The sequence below is a fragment of the Hydra vulgaris genome, chromosome 02, assembly GCF_038396675.1.
Source record: "Hydra vulgaris chromosome 02, alternate assembly HydraT2T_AEP".
NCBI lineage: Eukaryota > Metazoa > Cnidaria > Hydrozoa > Anthoathecata > Hydridae > Hydra > Hydra vulgaris.
Window position 1 is genome coordinate 70,610,273 of NC_088921.1, and position 13,322 is coordinate 70,623,594.

At 27.8% G+C, this 13,322-nt stretch overlaps 2 protein-coding genes and 1 long non-coding RNA gene across 3 annotated transcripts; 1 reads left to right on the plus strand and 2 right to left on the minus strand.

Annotated features, from left to right (window-relative positions):
* The first annotated feature begins 1,994 nt into the window (after positions 1-1,994).
* On the plus strand, positions 1,995-7,564 carry LOC136077146 (uncharacterized). The gene is made up of 3 exons (XR_010636863.1): positions 1,995-2,319; positions 7,160-7,228; positions 7,423-7,564. It is a non-coding gene; the product is annotated as an uncharacterized LOC136077146 (long non-coding RNA).
* Positions 7,565-10,325: 2,761 nt separating this feature from the next.
* Positions 10,326-11,426, minus strand: LOC136076273 (uncharacterized). The gene has a single exon (XM_065789747.1). It carries the CDS (start codon positions 11,424-11,426, stop codon positions 10,326-10,328), a length of 1,101 nt encoding a protein of 366 aa, XP_065645819.1.
* Positions 11,427-11,918: 492 nt separating this feature from the next.
* On the minus strand, positions 11,919-12,528 carry LOC100199156 (trafficking protein particle complex subunit 2-like protein). The gene has a single exon (XM_065791841.1). The coding sequence runs from the start codon at positions 12,446-12,448 to the stop codon at positions 12,026-12,028; it is 423 nt and encodes a 140-aa protein (XP_065647913.1). The 5' UTR covers positions 12,449-12,528; the 3' UTR covers positions 11,919-12,025.
* Positions 12,529-13,322: the final 794 nt, after the last annotated feature.

A 13,322-nucleotide genomic window follows, 5' to 3' on the forward strand; every position in this document is an offset into this window, starting at 1 on the left:
ATTTTTTTGACACGGCCTTTTTATACCATCAAACTGCGTTAATAATGTTTGCTCTCCCCTCTGCTCAGAGTTTTTTAAACACTGTTATAGCATTTTCTTAAAATCATAAATCTGGCGACTAATTTTGTTACATTAATTGTTTTTATATTGGGTCAAAACAGCCAAAACAATAGCTATTGTCTAGAACGTAGTAATATATATCGATATATCAACCATAGATGTAGCACTCTGCAGTGCAGTTCATAGTTTCATATCCATATATTATCTTCATATCATATATTCATAAGTTATGGATCGTATATTTGAATACTTTCGGATCCGATTCGGTGATCAGGAAATAAATATGAACTACACCATAGACTGGTACATGTATGGTTGATATATCAAGATAAAAGAAAATTATCAATAGATCGAAGCTAAAATACCTTGATATTCCGTCATTTATTAACGTCAGATCAACATGAGTTTCTATTCCATCAACTTCATCATCGCAACTATACAAAAGGTAGTTCTACAGCTGAATCGAAAGAGTGGTGTCCATCACTTCCAACAGCCACATTATCCTAATCAAAGCGAAATGGATGGTTTGAATTAAATAAACTTATAAGATTCATTGCGTAAAATTTTAAAATGCTAGAAAAGATATCAGACTTTTTCTTAGTTTTATGAAGTATAGGGTAGCTTGGGCTTCTGCTTTTAAAAAAAATTACTTGTAAGAGTCAGAAAAACACAAAGCTAGAAGAAAATTATAAAAATTTGATGTTTTAGGAAAAAAACTATAGAAATAATAGTTTTTTGTAGCATTAAGAAAAGGTTACATTAAAAGGATGCAGCTAACCTAATATAAAAAATAGTGCAATAATGAGTTTTAGTTGATGTATTAAGTTATGATTGCGAGTAAGAAAATGTATGTATAGAAAACCATATATACAACCCATTGCGAAATTAGCATTTACTAAAGTTGCTTCTCGTAAATGAAGCAACTTTAGTAAATACTAATTTTGCAATGGCTTGTATATATATATGGTTTCCATATGGGGTTAATAGTGAAGGAGTGGTGAAAGATTAAAAGTGGTGCAATAGTGTCAATAGTGAAAGAGTGGGAGCGGTGTTAATATAAATTTAGGCAAATCAAGGCTGTTGCGATAACTGTTGACAGTAAATAAACGAGTTTAAACTAAAATTTACGAGTTGCAAACCAAGCTTTCACAGAAAAGAAATCAGATTTAATATCGGCAGTTTGTTCTAAGCAATCAATCAAAAATTTATGAATTTTGTCTGTATGTAAAATTTCATCTGTATGTAAAATTAAGCCAGAAAGATTATTATCATAGAAGAGAAACAATACAGGACCAAGAATTGAACCTTGTGGTACACCAGAAATTACAGAAAATAAATAAGAGCGACGACTTTCAAGAAGGACTTAAATATTGCATTTAAAAAGAAATCATTAATTTTAAAAACTCTTCTAGATACACAATATGAAGCGAGCTTAAGGAAAGCACCAGCATGTAAGACTTCATCAAAAACCTTTTGTATATTTAGAGCAACAGTCCTCGGCTCGTTGCCTTTATCTAACGCACGGTGGAACTTTTCATTTATTTAACAAATCAATCGTAGAAAGAAAGGACTGAAATGATTGTCAGAGAGTTTTTAGATTTAATAAAGGCTTAACAACCTAGCTATTGATTAGACGGTGATTAGAGGGGCCAGAGTCATAGGTGCTTACAGGATTTTTTGATGTTTTATATATGACAATTTCAGGCATTATGCTCTTAATTTAAGTATGTTTATACCAAAGCCAAATGAAGATGTTTTGCAAAAAATTACGGTGATGGAATCCCGGCAACAAAAAAACCCGAAACGTTTGATTCACTGCCCAAACGTTAGACCAATGAGTTAGTAAAGTTTTTCAACTCACTGTATTATATTAAAATTAAATTCATCGTATTGTCTTATATTAAAATAAAATTTATCGATAGGTTTTACCCAGTGAAAAATAAAACCGCGTCCCACATGGGTTCCGCGTGGGTTCCGTGTGGGATTGATGGGATTTATGTGGGACGGATTTTCCCATGTGGTATCCGTATGGAAATTTGTCACCTTAAACCCATGTGGGTAATCCCACATGGGTTACATGTGGGAAACATATGGTATTTACACACATGGGAAATCCCACGTGGGTTTCCTGTGGGATTTGCATGGGATTTAATTTAAAAGCTGGAAACTAAAAAAAAATTTTAAATCGACATTGCATTGCGTTACGTTTATATTGTGTGAAAATACTTTATATTAATAAAGAGAATGGCAAGCAAGCATGTAAGTGCCACGAATAATTTTTATCTTTCTTTATAGAAATAAGATTGAGATTTGTGCAAATAGACTTATTATTAGGATAATATAATAGTTATTTGAATATAGATCTTGAGTAAATTATTTGCAAACAACTGATGCAAGTTGAAATGTTGTCAAAAACCAATCTTAGATGCATGGGACACTGCAGTGTCCCAAAAAGAAATGCAGGTTTGAAAGTCAAAGAATTCCCAATTTTCTTTATTAAAAAAAGAAAAAAATAGGATGGAGATGGGTTTCTGTAACTTTTTTTATGCTCCAAAACTTTTAACTTTAGATATAATAAGGTCCTTAAGACTTAAGGGACTTACGAACTACATTGAGGAACAAAAACAATTTATTTACAGAAACTTTTCAATTATTAATCTGGAGTACCACAGTGTTATTGAGAATAAAGCCTCTGGGTCCAGTTTTCAAAGTAATATGATCTAAGTAATGTTTAAATAAAATAATATGCTTTAAAATGCATATAGTTATACATATAACTCCTGATAGTTAACTATATGTATAACTAGTTATACATATAATTATTATTAATATATAAGATATACATAAACTTATTTTTTAAGGTTATGCTTGAACAAATTAGTACCAATTAATTCAAATTCAAGATTTAGTTAAAGTTCAAGTTAATGTTCTTATTTATTCATTGTTTGTGTTAATTTTATATTTATTTGTTCAAATTTATCAGTTAGTACTATATTTTACTACAGTAAGAATGTTTATCATTGTTGAACGTGATTTTATTAGTAACTTAATTTTATTTTCAACATATTTTGACAACACCCTTTATATTTTAAATGATGACAGCTTTACTTTTCTATTGATGTTAAATTTATTACGTTTCAATAACTCAAATTAAATCTTAACTGAATTATTGTAAGCTTTGTAGGGGTTTGTTGTATATCAAATGGTGTTGTAAATAAAGTAAAAATAATATATATATATATATATATATATATATATATATATATATATATATATATATATATATATATATATATATATATATAAATATAACATTAAAACAATAAAATTGATACAAAATTTCACTTTAAAACGAATACCATTAACATTGTGATGATAACAGCATTAGGAAACTAGTATTTATGTATTATTATTACTATAAAATACTATAAAAATATATGTAATACTATAAAAAAATAGTTTTTTAATTCATTCTATAAAATGGAGACTGACAACTGATGATTAATGGAAATTATAAAAATCATGTATTATTACTAAATACTATATTAATGCTAGTCTACAAAGTTAAAATTAATTTAGAGCATTGTTATTAGTTCTTTTGCGATTCGCACTTCCACTTCTGTCTCTCAAATTTATAAAATAGGTGGTCAAAGCTTGCTCATTAGGTAGGTTATCAGCATAACAATGCTTTTTTCTTACACTTTCTAAAGAGGCAAATTGATTACTTATTTTACTTAAATTGTAAGGTTATCTATGCATAATGATGTCAGATGATGACCTGGTTTATTGAACAACTTCACCCTTTATCAAACTCAGTCAATTTTTTGCCATCTCCCATTGAAAATGATGTCAGTTTTTGTTATCGTATTATGATGATATATCTGAATTGTTAATATAATATAAAAAATGCATATACCATCAATTTTTTTCTGGTTCAATTATACATTTATTCTCAACAGTACTAAAAGTAAAAAAAAAAACATAAATTGTTTTTTCAGATAAGCAAACTAATTTCTGAATTTAAATTGTTTTTCCTATGATCCTCTACAGTTTTAAGCAACAAAAGCAAGAAGTTTTTAGACCACATTGTTGGTGTAAATACCTCTAAAACCTGCTCATAGCTAGCATAAATTGTTTTACTTTTTTTTTAAATAAAATATTTTACTTTTTTTTTTAATTCAATTTTTTAATTGACATTATTTTGGTCTCAACATCCCCTCCCCATTGTCAATTATTGTTAAACTCACACTGCCCCTCTATCTATTGGCATCATTTATGGATGATCTCATAGCCTAAATACTATATATATATATATATATATATATATATATATATATATATATATATATATATATATATATATATATATATATATATATATATATATATATATTATTTTTACTTTATTTACAACACCATTTGATATACAACAAACCCTTACAAAGCTTACAATAATTCAGTTAAAATTCAATCTGAGTTATTGAAACGTAATAAATTTAACATCAATAGAAAAGTAAAGCTGTCATCATTTAAAATGTAAAGGGTGTTGTCAAAGTATGTTGATAGTAAAATTAAGTTACTAATAAAATCACGTTCAACAATGATGAATATTCTTACTGTGGTAAGAATTAGTACTAGTTAACAAATTTGAACAAATAGATTTAAAATAGTAAAAAAACAATGAACAAATAACTTGAACTTGAACTAAATCTAGAATTTGAATTAATTGGATCTAATTTGTTCAAGTATAACCTTAAAAAATAAGTTTGTATAATAAATTTTATGTATAACTAGTTATACATATAGTTAACTATCAGGAGTTATATGTATAACTGCATGCATTTTAAAGCATTTTATTTAATTTATATAATACTTTAGATCATATTACTTTAAATACTGGACCCAGAGACTTTATTCCCAAATACACTGTGGTACTCCAGATTAAAAGTTTCTGTAAATATCCTGTTTTTGTTCCTCAATGTACTTCTTTAGTCCCTTAAGTTTTATGAACCTTATTATATATAAAGTTAAAAGTTTTGGAACCTAAAAAAAGTTACAGAAACCTCTCTATCTCCCCCCTATTTTAATTTTTTTTTTTTAATAAAAAAAATTTGACTTTCAAACCTGCATTTCTTTGTGGGACATTGCAGTGTCCCATGCATGCATGCTTGGTTTTTGACAATATTAGAACTTGCAACAGTCAATTGTTTGCAGATAATATACTCAAGAACTATATTCAAATATCATATGAACATGTTAGAGAATGTTCATATGATATTTGAACATCACAAATTTAATAATATTGTTGTGATATGTTATATAAATAATTCCATAATAGATTATGATATGAAAATAAGATAGGATATGAAGGCAATGATCAAAGAATAAATTTACTTATAGAAATTTAGATGTTTGTTTATCAGTTTCAGAATATTATATTATGTGTGACCGCGGCCTTCTATAATAACAAGCCTTGACATCGCGCAACAAAGTTGTTAAACTGAAGGCCAATTCCTAATACTGTGTTTACATTTTGTTCTATTAACATTAGACGAAAGTTTGTGTTCGCGCTTTTTTAATAAATCTTTAAAATGTGATTGGTTTATAAATTAAATAGCCCAACATCAAGACGATAACGTTGAAAGGTTCAAGGCGTTAACATTGTAAGGTAATAATATTGTCAAACTAACGATAAGTTTTTTTAATAATTAAAATGCCTTAAAAATGCCTTTAAAATGCTGTGTATCTCTTTGCAAGTCGAACTATCTCAACTACAACAAAAATATCAATTTATACAACTACAATATCAATTACAACTACAACAAAAATATCAATACTCAACTATGACAAAAATATCAATTTATAAATTCCCGAAGAATCTAGAGGAGAGAAAAAGATGTAGTGAAGCTATCCCAAGAACTGGTTTTATTGTTACAGACTATACAGCATTATGTCAACTGCTTTGGCCAAATGAAGCACCTTTTGAAAGCAAATATGGGAAGCAACGACCTTTAAACCCACCATCTGTTTTTAAAATATTCCGCCTAGTTGTTTTGCCACACCAGCAAGTAAAGTTAGAAAAAATGTAACTTTAAGCGGTTTTCGAAACATTTTACCTGATGAGTTAAATGATTTTCTAAAAGAGGATGAACTTATATTTGACGATATTCAATCTTTGTTAAGTGATAATAACGATGTTATTGTTTTCCAGCTTAATAAAAAAAGTTTGCACATACAATCAAAATTGTACAAACTTGGTGTTCCATTATTTATTTTAGTAATTTTCAATGATTATTCATTTGTAGCTAACCATAATGGCACAATTTGTAATATTTCATATTTAGCTGTAAACAAATTAAAGTTAATTAAAACAAAATCAGCTTTATTAGAAGCAGTTAGATTTTTGAAAAATAAAGAAAGTTCGCTTCAGTCAAATATTCTATTTGAACACCTTAATGCTATGAGAAAAGTTAATGTTGGTAAAGTTTTATATACTTCAGATATTATATGTGGAGCATATGAGTATTTTGCTATGCGACGAAGTTTATATGATTGTTTGTGTATTGACTACAAGTTGCCAAGTATAAGGACTTTAACCCTGTTGAGATATATTGATAATACTTTTTTTTTGCTTGAATCAACTTTTGTTGGTGTTTTTTATTGTTGGTGATTTTTATTGTTACCATTTTTAGCAAAAAAAGTTAAAAATACAGTTATCTTTTTAATATATAGATATATACTTTGTTATGGTTCTGCTTGTTATTGATACTATTTAATATTACATAAATATTCTTAATGAAATTTGAAATACGAAAAAATATGATTATCTTTTAACAATTTTTTGGTTTTCTTTTTATATTTCCGTCTTTTCTAGAGATTATTATTAGAAAACATAGACTGCCATTACACCCTACCTAATATAAAAATATATCAATATAAGTAAAAGTGAAAGTTTAATCGGCCTTCAGTTTTTACGGCATTTTGCGCGATGTCAAGGCCTGTAATTATAGAAGTCTACATCATTGAAAAAGTAGGTTTTTACATTTTTGTTTTTGTTTTTTTGTTTAACTACTTATCCTTATTGATCACTTTTTTTCAGGATTCTCCTCAGGGGTTTAAGCTCATTACGCATAATATGTGTTTAATTACGCATAATACGTTAGTCATTGTAAGTAATAAATTAGGAAATAATTATTTGTGAAATATTGTAGTCATTAATGACTTCAAACTGGCTAATAATTAAAATTGCTCTCTCTCTCTCTCTCTTTCTCTCTCTCTCTCTCTCTCTCTCTCTCTCTCTCTCTCTCTCTCTCTCTCTTTATATATATATATATATTTGTATTTATATATTATTTTTTTTAGAAAATGTTTGAAGAAAGTTAGAAGATACTAAAAACCTTGGTATTATACAAGCCGAAGCGATTTAATTAATTCAATTGACAAAAAACGGCGTGTAAATCGCAAAAGAAAAAATAATATTTTTAATATTCGTTTTGGATGTATTGGTTAATAGCATTTATTTTAAAATAAATTCATTTTGCAACACGTTTTTTAATTTTATAAAATTTCGTCATAATAGTTTAAGGTAAATCCCACATAGGTTATAGGTGGAAAACATCACATGTAAAAGATCAAAAATGCTACACGTTTTGAATACCAAATGGGATAAAGTAGCAAATACCAGATTAAGTTAAGCCTCTCTGAAAACTTCGATGATTAATTTTAAATTACTATTTAAGTAATTTTTAAATGAAAAAAATTTTAAAAATTATCATAGAAGCATTCGGACTTTCATTTGTCTAGTATTGACCACTTTTATACCATTTTGATTAAAATATGTGGTATTTAAGATCTATAACATGTAGTATTTTTCACCTATATCCCATGTAGGATTTGCCACATAAAACCCATGTGGGATTTACCATATGAAACCCACATGGGACAAAATAATAATCCCCATATGGGTTACATATGGTAAAAACCCACGCGTATCCCATATGGGATTTACCATATGGAATCCATGTGGGATTTACCATATGAAACCCACATGGGACAAAATAATAATCCCCACATGGGTTACATGTTGAAAAAATCCACGCGTATCCCATGTGCGCTTTTTCACTGGGTAAGGTCGTCCTCCACTCATAAAAATTATTATAAAGTATTTTTATAAAAATTTTTTTTTTTTAAGCTTATTTCCTTCATCACTTGTAAAAAGTCTCTGAAATTTTGGATAGAGAACAATCTCAATAAAATAAGATATTAGCTGTTATATTTAGGTACTTAAAAAATATATCCTTAGAAACTCCCACATTTTGAGTTATTTTTAGGTCATTAACTAGTCAAAATATATTTTTTATTGGTAATAATTGATGTAAATATATAACCTCGTTTTGGTTACACGCAGCCTAAAGTCATAAGTTATAAAAACAGCCTGTAAAAGTTGTTCCTAAGTGCTTTCAATTTTAGAACTTTTTGGATACTTGTTTATTTTGCAAACCCATTTGTATTGGTACGAAACCAATTATTTTGAAAATTATGGCTAAAGGGAATAAGAAAATTTATAACAGGAAAAGAAGAAGAATGAATCAGCATCTATACAGCTAATCTGTCATATACAGTGATGACCAACAAAACAAAGAAAAAGATGTTGAAATTAGTATATCAAATACTGCTGATGGTGTTGATGATTTTTTTTCTGATACAGAAAGCGAGTCTTCAAAATCAGATGAAGAGAAAAATAAAAACAATGATAAATTTGATTATTTTATTTTAATAAACTTCAAGATTTTTGTAGTTATGGAAAAATTTATGAAATACTTTAGTTGCAACAAAAGCTTACAAATGATTGACAATTTGACGTCTCGAAAGGGGTTTGCCCATTCTTTAGAAATACACTGTCAATATTGTTTAAACAGAGAAATATTTTTAACCTCAAAACCCTGTGAATATATTAGTTAAGAGAAAAGTTCAAAAATGAAGGAACCGTTTGAAATAAACATTAGAAGCATTATTGCCTCGTGAGAGATAGGTGTGGGGTTTGGAACCATTTTTTTTTGCTTGAACGTGTTTAGTATCACAAACAATTGTTATCGTCACAATCAAGATTCTATAAAGGAAACATATCATACAGCAGCTGGTGAAAGCATGTTAAAAGCTGCTGAAATCTACCATCATAATTCTGATGGAACCGTTGATGGAACCTGGCAAACTCTATGATATTCCTCCCTTAATGGAGTAGTAACAGCAATCATTGATAAAAAATGTGTTGATGTTGAAGTACTTTCAAAATTTTGCCATGGCTGTGTCTATTGGGAAAATAAAAAGTCAACTCCAGAATTTGGAGAATGGTTTGCAAATCATCAATGCACTAATAATCATGTTGGTTCTTCGGGTGCTATGGAATCTGCTGGAGCAGTCAAAATATTCCATCGTTCAATTGAAATTGAAATTTTGATTTACAATGAATACCTTGGAGATGGTGATACTTCCTCCTTTAAAGATGTAATTGAAAGTGGCCCTTACAAAGACTTGAACATTAGGATCACAAAATTGGAATATATTGGCCATGTACAGAAGAGAATGGGTACTAGACTTCGTAAGGTTGTTGAGACTTGCAAAGGAACGAACACACCACTCCATGGAAGAAGATAGTTAACTAAATCTGTGATTAATTCTATGCAGAACTTCTATGGCCTGGCCATAAGAAACAAGTTTTCATAGCATCAAAACAAACTTTTTTTCAGCTTCTTTTCATTCATCAGATTTTTTTTATCATTAAATTTAAGGGCCAAAATAGTTTACAGTCTACCGCGTTGTTTGACACTTCCAAATTTGAATTCAGAATACATATTACCTAAAGTGTTTTTGTTTTTCTCTTTCTTTTACTTTTATGATATATAATTCAATAAACAATATTTTTTCAACCTTTTTTCTCTGTATTTCATGTATCATGACCCGTTACCAAGTAAACGTCGTTAAGTATCTAAATATATTATTTGTAGATAAGATGAAATCCACAAGACCGAACCTATGTATCGATAAAAGATAAAACATTTTATCTTATTAAAAATCAAGTTTATTAAAAAGTTTACAAAAAATTAAAGTTTGAATGGTTTTATTCAATAATTATATTTTAAAGTCAGAAAAAAACATAACGTTTCAAATATAAAAATTTAATAAAAGCTTAAACAAAACCATAAAAACTTAAGTTTAACTAAGAAATACTAATTATAATATAAACAAACATAAATATGACTCTCGACTTAATTAATCCAGTTTCTATCTGGATTTTTTCCGAAGAATATTTTTTTCGCAACGAGCTTCAGATCAACAATTCGAGCTACGTTGTTTTGATATTTGACGTAAGCCGGATACTTACTCGAAGAAATATCTTCAGTCAAATCAGTTGATTTCAAAAACAGCAGGATCAACAATATACAACCAACAATAGAAAAATTGAATAAACCACCAACACTGACTAAATTAATTGTTTCAAAGTCAATAGTAAAACAATAGAACAATACCCAAATAATTTGCTCACAAGTAAAATTTGGGTGACGAGAGTATGAAAATAATTCTGCTGTTTTAAAACCTAATTCGTAATGCTCATCTGAACCAGTTAACTTTTCTCCACTTTGTATCCTGCGAAACTTCTCAATTTGAAAACGCCGTTGTTGTCTATCTGCAACTGCTTCAATAAATATAAACAATAACAAAAAAGAAGAAATTAAATAATCACTTAGACGAAGACTTTGGTGTTTATTTTGTCGATATCTTAGCATTATAACTCCAACAATAACACTTCCAGATATTAGAAATAATAAAGTTAACTGGTAAATAGTTATAAAAAATAAGTTAAAAAATAATAATAACAGTCTATTGTTGGTAAGCATAGGCATTTTTCTTACATATTTCCATCGATAATCTTCTTCTCCTTCCCAAATTCTGGGAAAGTTATACCCACCTTTCAGATAAAACTGATGCATAAGTCGCAATGCCCATAAAGTCATGAGAACACTTATTATAAAAGGTTTCAAATCACAGGTGTCATTTTTTTCACTAAAACAAATGTAAAATGTAAGAAACCAGGAAAACAAAATGGGAGCAAGAGGCCATATTTTATCCACTTGGCTATAGTTTCCAGTCAATTCGCTCGTAATAAAGCAGTAAGCGGCTATCGGAATGTATACGTATAGTAAAACAGAATTTAATGCCGGAATAATTAGATGATCACTTTTAAAGATATCATTGTTTAAGTCCGGGATCCAAACGTGCATTCCGATAAAATAAAAAACCAAAATTCCGAAACACAAAATCATTACACTTATCCACAAACCCTTTGCAACATTATTGCTTTGTACCATTTTAATTTCAAATTCTTAATAATAATAATAATAATAATAATATATATATATATATATATATATATATATATATATATATATATATATATATATATACATATATAAATATATATATATATATATATATATATATATATATATATATATATATATATATATATATATATATATACCTGTAGAATATATTTAAGTAAAATAAATTCTTAATAATATATATATATATATATATATATATATATATATATATATATATATATATATATATATATATATATATATATATATATATATATATATATATACCTGTAGAATATATTTAAGTAAAATAAAAGCCACACAAATTAAATCTAAAATTGTCAAATATTTTATTGAAATAAAATAGTTCCAACATATAAAAAAATAAAAACAATTTTTATCGAAAGTGATGTTTCCATTATAAGTTTATTAAAAAATTTAAAGTAAAAAATGGGTAAAACGAAAATCCAATAAATATTCAACTACAACACGTCATATATCTATGAATTTAAAAAATATATGTAAATTATAAATATCAATTTAGTAACAGATTTCATTATAGAAACAGATCTCACTGTGAAGCATTATGGTCCATCCGTAACCATAAGTGTATCCACTGCTTTTTGAAACATTGCCGACTTAATTGGATCACCATGATTGTAAAATGGATTTGAAACCATTGCAACATAAGCTGAATGAACTTTTCTAAACATCATTCGGATGTCATTATCACGTAGTGTTGCATTTCCAGAGTCTACAACAATAACGAACTTAATTTTTGTGTTAGTAACATACCCATAAACTTTGTAGTCTTCAGTTGGGTATAGTAAACCAAGATATAATTCTCGGGGATCCTGTGTAGATTTTGTGAGCGAAGAGGTTTTTTCTTCAATGACATCTAAGCATGTGTGAATTATATAATGAAATTTAAGGTCAGTGTCAGGAGAACTTGTATGAACATATAGTGGCTCATTATCTTTTCCAACTACAGCCACACTAAGTGCCATAATCAAGATTTTTGTTTCAGAAAACACTTATTAATATATTGTGAACCTGAAAATATGTCTACTATTATTAAATATTTCAGAGAATTACATATCAGAACATCATTCATTATAACTACATCATCGTTTATTAAAATATATATCACATTTAGCATATATAATAAAAATTTTGAACCTTTAAAAAAACCCAAACATTTCATTACATTAAATTTAAAAAACTTTTTAACTTTACTTATATTTTTACTATAAAATTTAAATTGTATTACAATATATTGCATATAATAATTGAAAATATATTTTCAATGTTCACCTTTCTAAAGACCACTATAGTCGAAGCCGAAACATAGTCGAAGCCGAAACATTATAGTCGAAGCTATTCATATTTTCTTATTTGTCGGAGTTCAATTTATTCAATCATTTTTGAATTTATTTTCTTAATTCTATAAAATACTACATAATGATATAGCTTGAGAAACGTAAAAAAAAAAAAAAAATATATATATATATATATACAAAAAAAAAAAAGTTGCAAAAAAAATAAAATTAAAAAAAAATTTACTGTTTAAACAAAGACTTGGATGGAACTTAAATGAAAAAAACAAGTAACAGCTTAGTGTCGATATGCATTAGAACCTAGCATCATATATATCGTTAAGTAATTTTCCAAATCAAATTTCTAAAAGCATAAGCCAGAAGCTCCGAGTTTGATCACCACCACATCCCTGGTAATGAACTTTTTTCTCCTTGTAGCGGCCTTGTTTATCAAGGTTTGTGTTTTGGAGCTATGGAGTTGGGAGAGGATAGTAACCACAACTAAAGTAGCCTCCTCAACTGTAGTGGCCTTCTTGGCCTTGGCTAGGTGAATTAACATAAAAAA

Bases quoted from the DNA above. Each gene is read 5' to 3' on its own strand.
- LOC100199156 (XM_065791841.1), bottom strand. From the start codon at position 12,448: ATGGCACTTAGTGTGGCTGTAGTTGGAAAAGATAATGAGCCACTATAT.
- LOC136076273 (XM_065789747.1), bottom strand. From the start codon at position 11,426: ATGGTACAAAGCAATAATGTTGCAAAGGGTTTGTGGATAAGTGTAATG.